General features: G+C 46.7%; 1 protein-coding gene across 2 annotated transcripts in view; it reads left to right on the forward strand.

Moving 5' to 3' along the window:
* DRC8 (dynein regulatory complex subunit 8) overlaps nucleotides 1-13,876 on the forward strand; it is a 349,436-nt gene that overhangs the window by 239,066 nt on the left and 96,494 nt on the right. For both annotated transcript variants that reach the window (XM_085611461.1, XM_085611460.1), the window contains exon 3: nucleotides 1,689-1,761. In XM_085611461.1, coding sequence (XP_085467587.1) covers nucleotides 1,689-1,761 — 73 coding nt within the window. The remainder of the gene's footprint in view (nucleotides 1-1,688; nucleotides 1,762-13,876) is intronic.

Here is a 13,876-nt window from a genome sequence, read left to right on the forward strand (position 1 = left end):
CTTGCTGCACATGTCAGAACATCTGGGTGTGATAGGCTCTGCCCTAAATTGGCTTGGCTCTTAACCTTGAGAGATGTAAGCAGGTGGTTTGACTGAAATCATATGCCTCAGGAGGAAAAAGATTGAAGTGGGGAGTGCCGCTAAGCTCTTCCTAAGTCCCACACTCTTTAATATTTACATGACTCCTTTGGTATACTTGGTTGAATCATCTAACATCAAAGTTATCTCATACGCACATGATATCCAGCTCCTGCTCACACATGATGGGAATTCCGTAAATGCGGAGACCACATTTGCCCACTGTATGATAACACTGCGTGCTTGGCTGAAGGCCAGTAAATTACAGTGCAATCCTGATAAAACAGAAATCTTGTTGTTTGGATGGAACCCCCTTCCGGGATAGGTAGGAGCTCTGCCCAATATGATTCCTCCTCTGCTGCCTACAACGGCGGTAGCCACAAATTTGGGTGTCATATTTGTTGCCCAATTTTCACGTTCGGCATTCCTTCCATCATTTGTTCTTTTTTGCTTTTGTCGCCCTAAGTGGGAAGGATATGCCCAGACGTGGTTCCCATACTCACTGTGCCACTGGATTCAAGCTAGCCTGGCTGATGGGGGTGATACTCTGAAACCGGTCCTTGGATGCTTGTTTCCGGTCCAGGGAGGACCTGGTCTGGAAGTTCGGGCAGGTATCAGAAGTAGTGAAAATGTGCTTCTGTATTTTTCGTTTGCTGAAGAAGTTCCTATAGTTGCTTCCACAGGATGCCCAAGTTACTGTGGTCAGAGGCATTGATCCTTTCAAGACTGGACTATGCCAATGCGTTCTATTTGGGCCTCCCGAAATATCTGATCCAGCGGTTACAAGTTATGCCGAATATGGCTTTACGCCTTCTGTATAAAATACCAAAATATACATCACTATCATTATTTCGGGAGAGACTTCACTGGCTGCTAGTTCAAAAGCGTATAATGTAGTAAGCATTGACCCTGACACATCAAGGCCTCCACATCAAGGGGCCTAGTTATTTTAATCAAATAATTAAGGAATACAGCCCTAGAAGACCCCTGCTTTCAAACAAAGCTGGATTAACTGTGGTTCCCTGTTTCAAACGGCAACAAAGGGGCGGCTCTTCCTTTACTGTAAAAGCAGCTGGTATGTGGAACCAGCTGCCTGAACATCTGAGGTCCATTTCGGATGAAGCAAAATTTTAAAAAGCACTGAGCCCTTTCCTAATCGGATTTTGGTCGGGATAGATCAGTAGTTCTTGCCTCTGGCCTGCTCCAAGTTGCCTAAACCGCGCCGGGACACTCTCTTGGGTAGGCCTGCGCTGCAGAAGAAACCATCATTCATTCAATCCGCATTTGAAGGTTGAAGTCTGGTGAGTCCTTCCAACTAGTAACTTTGTTCCCTGAACGTTGACTAGAATTGTCTTGGTGGCGGGGGTCTTAGCTGATTCAACCTGCTGGACACTCAAGTGCTCACCTGCTGCAGAAGGGTGGAACCCTTGCCTGCCTTGTTTATCTAGGAACTGTGGTGAAAGACCTGTGAGGGAAAGATCATAGAAAGTATAAAAATATTGATCAGTTAAACATGATTAATTTAAATGATTTGGAGTATTCAGACAGTCTCTGAAATACCAAATGTAGGGATTACATGCAGTTTAATAGAATGTTTACTTCTTTTTCAGAGAGATCGGTACAATTGTTCGGTCGCTGGGATGCTGTCCAACTGAGGGTGAACTCCATGACTTGCTTGCTGAAGTAAGGAAGAGTTTTTTTGGTCTCTGTCTTGAATAATTTTCTGTTTAGTCTCCCACTCTATTGCAGATCAGCATTCCTTAATTTGTGCAAGTGGTTGCAGACGGTGGGAATGAGCATTCGTTTTTGATGATTAGAACTTATTTTTTCATCATTAGACTTTGATGCCAGAGCAAGAGAGACAGGCAGAAATGGGAGAAAGAAGGGGGGAGTGAAATAGAGGAAAACATTGACAAAGAAAGAAATTAGTGATGAGAGAACCTGCAAGAGTGAGTTAAAGAGGGGCTGTTCCTCTGAATCTTACGCATGATAACTGTCCCCTCCTGTTTCAGCGCTGGGATGCCTGCTGGTAGCCATGCGCTTTATAAATCCTTAAACTTAAACCTAAAGAGACCAGAAGTGTACAAAGGTGGAAGAAAGAGCCATTAAGAAAAATACAGATGAGGCAGCTTTGTTGTTCAACAATCATGGCATTCAGCAGCACTGCCGGCAAGCTCATACAAACAATGTGGTCACAAGACTTTTTTTTTTTAAGAAACTAAGCACTGAAGTATGAAGTATTTTTATTAGCCTTAACTAACCAAAGTATGACTATACTTTTAAAAGACTTTGGAGGATGTGAAGAAAATGAGTCTGACTTGCATTCTCTAGGATTTGCAAACGTTTTTGAAAATCAGATATATTTTTACAGTAAGAACGTACTATGTCCAATTTGTAAAGTAGAGATATTAATCTTTCCTTGCTTTACCTGGAATTGACTGGAACTGTTGATACAGCTATGGCATAAAGCCTTTAAAACTTGTGAGGCCTTTTCTTGTGGTCCTGTAGTGATTGATGGTTACTGGATAGAATCCTATACTGGTACTTTTTTTTTTTAGGTCTCGCCTACGCAGCGTACAAGCGGAGCGGAGGAGGGGACCTCTTGCAATCTATCACCACTTTTGCCTAAACACATGCATGTTTTGCATTGCTTTGTATTGCAACGCGTGCACGTTTAGCGTTTCCCTTGCGGGAGCGAGCAGGGGCACCATCTGTTAGCAATTATCGCCCTGCCGCTGCTCGCTCCCGTAAGGTAAACGCCAAATGTGCATGAGTGGCAAAACAACTCAATGCAAAACATGCACGCGTTTAAGCAAAAGTAAACGCTGTGCGTGTCTGGTCTCTGTTACCATGCAGAGACTGCTTGTTTTAATTGCACAATGCTTGCTCTAGTTGTGTCTTTACTTTCTCTCCTTTTGGCTCAATGTCTTCCAGTCTCTTGCTTTATCTGGCACTGCCTGTCTCTCCTTGGCTTTAGCTCGCTGTTTCTCTCCCTCTCTTTATCTCTCCCTGCCATGCACCGTTGTTAATGTCTCTTACAAACAAACAAACATCCAGTGCTCAGATTTATCTTTGTCATGAAATTGAAAACTGGAAGCCTCTGCCGTTCTTGATGAAGTTTGCGGTGTCTTGCTGTGTCGGCGGGGGCAAGGGGTATCGTGTTCAGTGCCTTCTGACAACAGACATTTTGTTTCCTCAATTACCTTCTGCCCCTTTTATGGATGCGCATCTTCAATGATGCTCTCGTGCCCTCCACCTTAGAACAGACATCCAGCGGACTGAGCGCGGGCAGATGCTGACAGCGTATGCGTTTATAAAGTACACTGGACGTTTGTTAACGTATGCACAGTACAAAAAGTTCCCTGCGGCCGTATCAACTATTTCTGAAGTGAAGGGTTTAAATGTAAAATGCAAAATACTGCAGTGGTATGTAAAAAAAAAAAGTGGGCATTTTTTTATTGCTTTAGATTATTGCTGTTTTTGTATTACTTTCCCAATACACCATAGAGTGTCTTATTTTCTGCACCCTATACGACGTGTGCTTTGTTGATCAGTAGCGCCGGCGTGGTAGCAGATCAGCAGATTCTTTTGGCGCGTGTTACGTACCTGTGATATTCTTCAACAAATGTCAGCGGTTATAAATAATTGTAACATTTGGTTTCCTTCTGCCACATCCTTCACTATTTGTAGAGCTAACACGTGTGAAATTTACAGCCTTTCTGTGTTTTGCATTTTTTTTGTAGCAATCATGTAATTTCTGGCCGGTTTTAATAGAACACATCTTAAAACTGCATGTGACAGATTAAACGTGATGCTAATTATATAGCAATTAGTGCATCAACTTGTCCCATAACTGACATGCAACTACTTCTGTGTTGAGAAATAGTTGTCCCTGTTTAAACTCTTACTTCACTTCTCCCTCAGATACATTTAATATCACATTATGTTAGTTTATAAAGCAGATTTGTAAAAAAAGCAAAAATAAGGAATCGCGATTGTCAGTGAATTATTTTATTACCCACAGTGAAACTTTACACAGTGTTAACCCCATGCTTTGCGAACACCTTCTCAATGCTTATTTTGTAAAAACATAACTGCTAAGGCCCAACGTTTTTTTACGAGCCTACCAAATGCCAGGCATGCCAAATAAAAGACTTTTGATTTCTCCTCATGCCTGTTCCACCACCCTATACTACCTGCATATTTATCTCTCTTTTTACCTGTTCGTTCTTATCTCTGCTTTTTCCCTTTGTCCCCGTTTTCATATCTTTGCCATATTCCTTTGTTCTTTCTCTTGTGCTTTCTGCCTCCTGCTCTGAGTCAGTTTGATATTGAAACAAGCTTTGGCATAGCCAATAGGTCTCGCCTTTGGGACCTTATACGTGTTTACCCATGAAACAGTTGATGTTGTTGCACCAAGCATATTGTGCTGCATAACTAAATACTTATAAGGTCCCAAAGGCGAGACCTATTGGCTATGCCAATGCTTGTTACCACTGGTGTGCCATTGTCTCCAATTCTATTGTACTTTGTTGGAGTGCCAAGGTGCTCCCTTAAGACACTTGACTCTGTATAACAAGGGCAAGCATACTGCAGGACACAGCACATAACATTCGCCAAAATCGATGTGCAGTGACTGCTATGACTACAAAGAACAATAGGATCTTTATTTGCAGGTAGATACAAATGAACATTTAAAAATAAGATACACACAAAAAATTAGAGAGGACTGAGTTACAACCCCAAATGTGTTTTTCACTCCTTAGTGCTATCCTGCATTTTTTTGCTCTTCCACAAGTACAATGCAGTTGTATGGCGCTGTGGTCAAGAATCCTCTGTGATGTTTGAGACTTGGTGGCCTCTACCTAGTGCAAGGGTTTTTCCTTGTAAGGAATATAGATTTGTGATTGGATGAATGGATAAGGTGACTCTGACCAAGTCTTTGAAGAGGTTCAGCTTCAATGCAGCTAAAGCTTGCGTGGTATTCATGGTTAACCAAGAGTACAAATGTCTAGGTAGGCATTAAGTCCGAAAACCACCCACCAAAAGTAAAGCATTGTTTCACCCAAAATTATGGTAGCTTAGGATGGTAATTTTTACTAGGTGCAGTGGAAGTGGGAGTCTCTGGTCCAGATAACTGCTCCTATGCATGGCAGAGTATCACAGTTCAGCATCCATTTGGGGACCATAAAAAATGTTTGAATGTTTTTAAGTATTCTTGTTGGAGACAGAGTTATGGATCCATCCCACTACTCAATCCAAATTTCTTGGACTTTCACCTAATGAAATGGGTGAACCCTGTCAAGACTTTCCAGTGATAGCATAGCACCCACTGAACTCCAAAGCTACACCAGACATGGTTGGATTGTGAAGCAAAAAAACGATGGATTTAGGCCCAGATCTCTGTACTGGGGTGAATGTATGACATTGCTCTGCATTCTGTCCATCAACTGTTGTTTTTGCATTGGTCACCCCGAGTGGGATGGGTATGCTCAGACGTGAGTCCCGTGCTCTCCGTGCCACTGTAATCAAGCTATCCTGGCTGAAGAGGGGTGAAACCCCGAAACCGGTCCTAGGATGCTTGGTTCCAGTCCAGGGAGGACCTGGCTTGACAGTTCGGGCTGGACTGTTCCCATGAGGCATAGGGTCAAGACTGATTTGCATATGGCTGGGTTCAAACTGGAATGGCATGGTGAGCAAACAAACGATGGATTTAGGCCCAGATCTCTGTACTGGGGTGAATGTATGACATTGTTCTGCATTCTGTCCATCAACTGTTGTTTTTGCATTTGTCACCCCGAGTGGGACGGGTATGCTCAGATGTGAGTCCCGTGCTCTCCGTGCCACTGGAATCAAGCTATCCTTGCTGAAGAGGGGTGAAACCCTGAAACCGGTCCTAGGAGGCTTGGTTCCAGTCCAGGGAGGACCTGGCTTGGCGGTTCGGGCTGGACTGTTCCCATGAGGCACAGGGTCAAGACTGATTTGCATATGGCTGGGTTCAAACTGGAATGGCATGGTGAGCAAAAAAACGATGGATTTAGGCCCAGATCTCTGTACTGGGGTGAATGAATGTATGACATTGTTCTGCATTCTGTCCTTCAACTGTTGTTTTTGCGATTTGGAAGGCGGGCACTGGTTGATGGGCCGGTGTCTCAGGGTCACCTGTGGGCCGTTTTTTTGGGGCCTCTATAAACCGGCCCAAGAGACTGACTTTCTTCCGCATTCCTCCACCAGGCCGCTTTAGTGTGGCACAGTATCTTGGTCGATCCCCAGCGGTGCTTTAAATTGAGGCTGGGGGCCAGGTGATGCTTTATGCATTTGGGGCATTCTCACCTCGGCATCCTGACTCATGAGCCCTGCCAGAAGCAGTGTTATCCCCCGCTGGCCCAGCACCTTTAGATCATGGCACGTGCAAGGAGGGTGGGTTGTATGCAGAGGGGCAGGTGATATTGGACCCTTCTCACCTAAACACCCCACCCCCAGCTTGAGCAGCAGTAATGTGCTTTTTGACACCTCCCTTGCCAGGTAAATGCTCTGAGGCTATAATGGACTGGGGTGGGGATGAGTAAGAGAAGTGGCCTCCCTAGCAGCCAGGTGTTGTCACCTCATCCACAGTGTCTATTAGGATTTGTTGGGGGAGAGGAGAGGGTTGCATAAAATTGCGTTATGGTCAGATCTGCATACGTTGAACCTAGGCTCAACATCCTGGGATTCTGGCAAATCACTTAATCTTCATACCGAAAATGAAAATTAATTGATCTTGTGTAATGTAGTTTGTGCTCATGTACATTGCTCCAATGACTTAGGGCCGAGCTCACACTATACAAAACTATATAAAAAACTAACTGGCCAGATTCCAATGAGCTTAACCAGATGGTGATCCATGAAAGGGATGATCAGGGAATGTGGGCCACTTTTTAAGAGTGCCCGGGCCTAATTGTGATCCCAATCCGACCCCGTCACCAGATTCATCTGGAAAAGGGAGTTCTCGATGGGTCCTGCCACCGCAATAAGCAGTGGTATCTATGGATCTGGAAGGTTTTGAAAGATAATGTCAACTGTTTGGGAATCACCAGGGCTGCCAAAAACATGTGGAACCGTATCCCACACAGAGGATGTGAGACTTCCTGGATCTTTGGAGGTGAATGAAAAAAGAACAGTGTGTCTTTGCTCTTTGTTTCTCCTGGTTGATGGGTTGGTGGCTCCTGCATATCCCGGGCAATCTCAGGATATCAAGTGTTTCTTATGTTGATTCTCTACTCAGCTGAACCTTTTGCAGATTTTCCTGAAATCAGGCGGTCTCTTATTCTAGAAGGCACAGCCCGGCTTGTCTTGCAGACAATTAAGTTTGCCTTCACTTTGAAGGCCACAGCAGCACAGCTTCACGCAGTTTAAAGGGAAAGGAACAACCCAGCAGAGGTTCAATTTGGGGTATTCCAATTCCAGTGCATCGGTGCACCGAATACAATGTTGTCAGTATTTGTACTTGTAAAACCGAGTTTGGCGGTCCTGGGCATTTAATGGCTTCTAGACACTCCTTTTGCATTTGACTGTCAATGGTTGACCGGGGTAGGAAGTACAAGGCTTATCATGGAGGTGATGTGGGGCTAAAGACTCTGAAATCAACAAGGCACACAATAACCCTCTGCAATAATTAAAATGTCCTGGCAATACCTGATCTCTTTGAAAGATAGGCATTCTTACAGTAAATCAATACTGTCCAGGATCTTAATGTCACCTATTCTGTCTGAGATTAGCGCTGGGACACCCCTTAGCTGGGGCAGCCATGCGCTCTATAAATAGTAAAACATAACAACATAATATATTACAGGCACAACACAATGTAGAAGGCTATTCCACTGCAATATTACTACGCTGAAGTGCTACGCTTCCTCAGGAGTCCATAGTCCAAAGATTGAGAATTATAGGCTTATGCTTAACATGAATAAGGCAGGTGCTTAGATTATCCTGACACACCCTTCCCCCCAAGTAGGTGACCATTTGGCATTCTGTGGTGTGAGTGTTTCGAAAGTTCTCTCTACCCTTTGCCTTGTTCAACCGGCCCCAAAGGTGGAGCAGTTTGTCTTACTTGGACAATGAATAAAGTTCAGTCTCCACTGGGGTCACCTCTGGCCCGGCCCCTTTTCTTGGGCGGCTTCACTAGAGCCAATGGTAGAGTGGTGAGTCAGGCTCGTGGTGGAGGCCATAGGTCAGTTTACCAAGCAAGCTGGTGCAGATGAACATGGTTCTGAGGACGCCGTGCTTCGCCACATGGGTTCTTTTTTGTGTGGGTCCCCACCCCCCCCCCCCCACCCCCCAGGTCATTATAAGCACGGGTTCTCCCTACAGGCACTCGCATGACGAAGCCGCACAGCTGCACTGGATCTCAACATTGTCTCAACGTTGTCGCAGCACGGGCAGTCATATAGTAAAGTGGCACAGCTGTACTGGGGCATAACACTGTCAGCAGCGCAGGCATGTACACAATGAAGTGGCACAGCCCTGTCATGCTGAGGCATAACTATGTCGGCAGCATGGCCAATCATGCTAAAAATGGCCCTGCCACTGTAGGCCTCCACCCTTCTGCTAAATGCTTCCACACAGGGCACAAACTCAGTGTCACTGTTTTCTGTGATCTACCACTGCACTGACACAGCTACTGCACGCTCAGTTTTTCTGAGCAGTCTCCTTCTGTGGTGCCACCAGCACTCCACCTCACAGACTGGCACATGATTAGGTAGCTCTGTCAGAGCTTCTCCTCTGGGAAGATGCTTTGCAGGGACACCTCCAGTGCCTCTCTCTCAGCTCAGCTATCCCCTTTCCATGGCAGATTCTAAGCAGCACGTTTCAGTTTTCTAGGGTCATGGTCTCTCACCCCTTTGGGAAGCTGGCAGTCAGAGCCTTGGATCCTAGAAGACCACCTACACCCTGGTGGGCACAGCTTCCCTCGGTAAAGCGACTCTATATGCAGTTCTTCCAGATATCCTTGTTGATTTTCGATCTCTGCTCAGAAATTATTTCTAGAGAGTGCCACATTTGGTGTCTTGACTCACGCCATGTCAGACAATGTTTGTTCTTTAGGTGATAGCATGAAAGAGGATGGGTCCAGAAAGCTTTCTCATGGCTACCCAAAACCGTGGCACACAAAGGAGGAGAAATCCTTCACAATCAGCTAACTTTTGTCTATAGCACCTTCTGAGGAGCAAAATAAAGGACATGTCCACGGATCACACTTGCACTTCAAAGACACCTCTATCTCTCGTCCTCACACACCCAGTTATTTCGTTAACTTCAAAGGACTAGGTCTGAGTCAGGGTTCTGCAATTCACATTGTCCGTTTGGAATGTACCCTCAATTTTGTACACAGTGGAAGCAAAATAGATTCTGTAGTGTTCCTGGGTAAACATGGCACACTTACTCGTTGCACACTTTTGCCATATGCTCAAGTTATGGGACACATGCAAATATACAGAGCACACAGGGATGCAGTACAGGATCCAGTGGTACTGAACAAAACAGACAATTTACATGGCAAGGCCAGTAGGCGACTCACCTCTGTAGATTTCAGGAAAAATGCATGTCCTGCTACTAACAATTCATGCTGCTGCCACCACTGGCTGTACCTCCTAGCCAATGAGGGCATAGTAGTCTCACTCTGATAAATGCATCCTGGGTGCGTTCCTTAACACCGCAGCGCCACCCCTCTGGGTCACAGCCCTTAAGTAGCTATCTAAAGCAGCTCTGAGAGCACACACGAATATTGTGTATGCTGAGACCAAAGCAAAATTGTAAAACTGGACAGAAACTTGCATGCCTGTTAAACTCATGCCTGCAAATCATGCATGGGACAGTTTTGTTTGATGCATATAATCAAGAAAACAGCATGACTCACTTAGCTGCCTTTTTAGGTTGAGCATTCGAGACCTCTTGTATATACTTTAGTATATACTTATATGTGTATGTACTTTGTGGGCTCTGGAGATCAGCCCTAGGACTTGTATGCTTCCGCTTAGGGACTTTTTTTCTGTTCAACTGCCTCTATTTAATGGTCTTGATAGAAAACGACCAGTAGAGGTCAGTAAAATACCAGAATTGCTTTCTGCTGAGTGACTTTTTAAAAAAAAATTCTGGCAACTGCCGCTATTTAACCTTCTGGATAGAAAATGACCAGCAGAGGTCAGTAAAATACCAGAATCACTTTATCATTCTCTAGATTCCAGTCCATAGAAATTGTCTTCCACAAGCACCCGTAGACAATAATATTTTTTTCAAATCTTGTATTTTCAGTGATATGACGACTGAAGGCCCTGATTTTATATTAAAAACAGAGCTTTGGACTATACCATTTCTAGCTGAAAGGCAATATTTCTCTCCATGTGTTCCCATACCTGGCGTGTCACTCAGTTTGGTGCTTCTCTTTCAGGGGATCCTCATCAATAGTCATAAGCACTGAATATTCCCGCCCATGCGCGGGGACCCCGGAAATAATAAAAAATATATATGGAAACATATATATACAGCTCTACATATATATACATATAGATTTTTTTCCATATTTCAATGCAGCCTGTTTAAAAAAGAGGTTAATCAATGCAATAATAAATAACTGTTTTTGCAATCATATACTCCATAGCCTAGACCACAGGAGGGCAAGCATTACTTGAACTCTTTTAATGACCAGAATTAATACCAAATTGCAAAGGAGCCCGTATTGTTCATCATTCAGAGAGCAAGAGCCTCAGACAAGGTACATTTGCCAGGTAACCAACAGGAATACAAGACGATTGGGAGCAATGGGTTTCACTCAAACAGGGGGAAGCCTACAGTAACCAGGGTATATACTGCCTTCCTCCATGAACTCATCACCACCTATTTCCGGATTTTCAAAACTGATCTTAAAACTCTTCTCTTCCTAAGACAATTCTATCAATAATTCTCCTCACCCAGCTCTCCACCAGGCATAATTCTCCTCATCCCGAGCTACTCCGACCCTTTGTAAATTTGTATTCTGTACTTGTATAACCCTAATCGCTCCACCTTTTCTTATTATGTAATCTTGAGTGACTCTGTAAATAGTAACTGTTGTACAAAAGTAGTTTTACCTACTACCATGCTACTCTCATTCCTTATGTAATTTACTTTGCTCTATTGAGCAAGACCACTGACTCTTTGTCAGTGAAATTGCTCTCTCACCATCGCAGCTCCACCACTGAGTGAGGTCTCCCCAGCCCCTGCACTCTCTATTGTGAGTGTTCTGGGCCCTCCTCCACCCACAGGTTCACCTGCTCCTCATCCCTGGTGGTCCAGTGGACCTCTGTCTCCCGCTTTCCGCTCTGTTTTTTCACTTGTTTTCACTCGTTTTTTCACTCGTTTTCACCCTCTTTCCTAATCTATTTTTCTGCACTTTTCTGCTTTCTGCTGTTTTCTCTTTTTCCCTTTCTACCTACTTTTCCTCCTTTTCCCGCCCGTTTCCCCCACCCCCGCCGCTGCTGCCCCCGCAGACACTACCCCAGCACGACCAGTGCAACCAATCCAGCTCCCCTCCCCGCTCTCACTTCCCAGCTGTCCAGCCCTCCCCGACCCCTACTTAATCGCGGCCGCTGCGGGGACAGGCGAGCAAGACCACTGACTCTTTGTCAGTGAAATTGCTCTCCCACCCTCGCAGCTCCACCATTGAGTGAGCCTCCCCCAGCCCCTGCACTCTCTAGTGTGAGTGTTCGATGCCCTCCTCCACCCGCAGGTTCACCTGCGCCTCATCCCAGGTGTCTCCTGCTTTCTGCTCTGTTTTTTCACTCTTTTTCCCCCCCTCTTTCCTAATCTATTTTTCTGCACTTTCCTGCTGTTTTCTCTTTTTCCCTTTCTACCTACTTTTCCTCCTTTCCCAACGCGTTTCTCCCCCGCCGCTGCTGTCCCCATGGCCCCTCCCCTCCAGCACGACCAATCCAGCTCCCCTCCCCGACTCCCAGCTGTCCAGCCCTCCCCGACCCCTACTTAATGGCGGCCGTGCAGCGGACGCACGCAGCGGGTGCACTGCTGGAGCGCCAAAGGCAAGCCCGTCTGCACCCGTCTGCGACCCGACCAGTGCCAGGAACCCTGGACCTCCGCCCCGCCAACGCTACGACCCAGCAGCACTCAATGCACTCAACCCAGGCCGCAACAACAACTGCAAGATAGCATCACCAGCCGACACCCACGGACCCTTCAGCTGTCACTGCTCCCGGCACACCTGCAGCACCGCCAAGAACACGGATCCAGAACAACCCGCCCACAAGAACACAACCGAACCGAAGACCCTGCAGTGCATCCTCAATGTCCGATTCCTCCACAAACACGCCACCGAAATCTGGGACCTCCTTGACAGCACCACCCCGGACGTAGCGTTCTTCACTGAAACCTTGACCAACACCACCTCGGGACCAGAAATCGCCATCCCCCAAGGATACAAGATCTCCAGGAAGGACCGCCCCACCCGCCCGGGAGGAGGAATCTCCATCGTCCACAAATCCACCCCCCGCCTGAGCACACTTCCCTACAAGCCCACAGAACTGATGGAACACCTTCACTTCAGGATACTGGCCAGCCCCACCGCTACCCTCTGAGGAACCCTCATCTACCGACCCCTTGGACCCCGTGGACCCTTCGCCAACTCCCATCACGGACATCATCTCCCCGCAGGCCATCGCATCCACCAACTACACCCTGCTGGGGGACCTCAACTTCCATCTCGACAACCAACTGGACCCCAACACCACGTCCCTCCTGGACAACCTCCACAACATTGGACTCCGCCAGATCGTGACCGAGCCCATGCATTCAGCAGGACACACCCTCGACCCCCTCTTCACTACAGGAAACTCCATCACCTTCAGCCACACCCCTGAACTCCCATGGACCGACCATCGTTGCGTCCACTTCACCTCCAGAACACCCACCATCCACAGACACCAGCACTTTATCCCACAAAGAAACTGGACCAAAATCACCGATGACCAGCTTCCCCTACTCACTCAACAATTCCACCCCTACCATCGCGGAAAACTATGACCCCAACACTGCAGCCCGAACCCTGCATAGAGGATCTCGGACAGCGCTAACACCATAGCCCCCCCTCAAGAAAAACAACAATACCCGTGCCAAGAAAGCCAGATGGTTTACCACCAAACTTCGAGAGTCCAGACGCACCTGCCACCACCTCGAAAAGCCCGGTGGAACACCAAATCCTCAGAAGCCCACATCAACTTCAGAGCCGCCACCAACGCTCACCACCAACTCATCAGAGAAACGAGAAAAAAAGCGATTGAAGACAGAATCTCCACCCACATGCACAACAGCAAGGAACTCTTCAGCATCATCAAGGAGTTCACCCAACTCACCAGCGAGTTACTGACATCCCTCCCTCACAAGACCTCTGCGACAAACTCAGCACCTTTTTCCACCACAAAATCAAGAGGATCTATGACAACTTTGATGAAGACAACCAACACACTGAACCCTCACCAACCACCCCGACACCTGGAAACCAGCGATTGACAACTGGACAGCCCTCACCTCCGAAGAAACACTGAAGACAATGAAGTCAATCCACTCAGGGGCCCCCTCGGACTCCTGCCCCCACCACATCTTCAACAGAGCCGCCGACACCATCGCACCCATGCTCCGCCACACTATCAACCGCTCCCTGGCGACTGCCTCATTCCCCGACGACTGGAAACACGCCGCAGTCAACCCCCTCCTAAACGAACCCGCAGCGGACCCCACCGACCTCAAAAACTACAGACCCTTCTCCCTGCTCCCGTTC

The sequence above is a fragment of the Triturus cristatus genome, chromosome 6 (assembly GCF_964204655.1).
Source record: "Triturus cristatus chromosome 6, aTriCri1.1, whole genome shotgun sequence".
Lineage (NCBI taxonomy): Eukaryota > Metazoa > Chordata > Amphibia > Caudata > Salamandridae > Triturus > Triturus cristatus.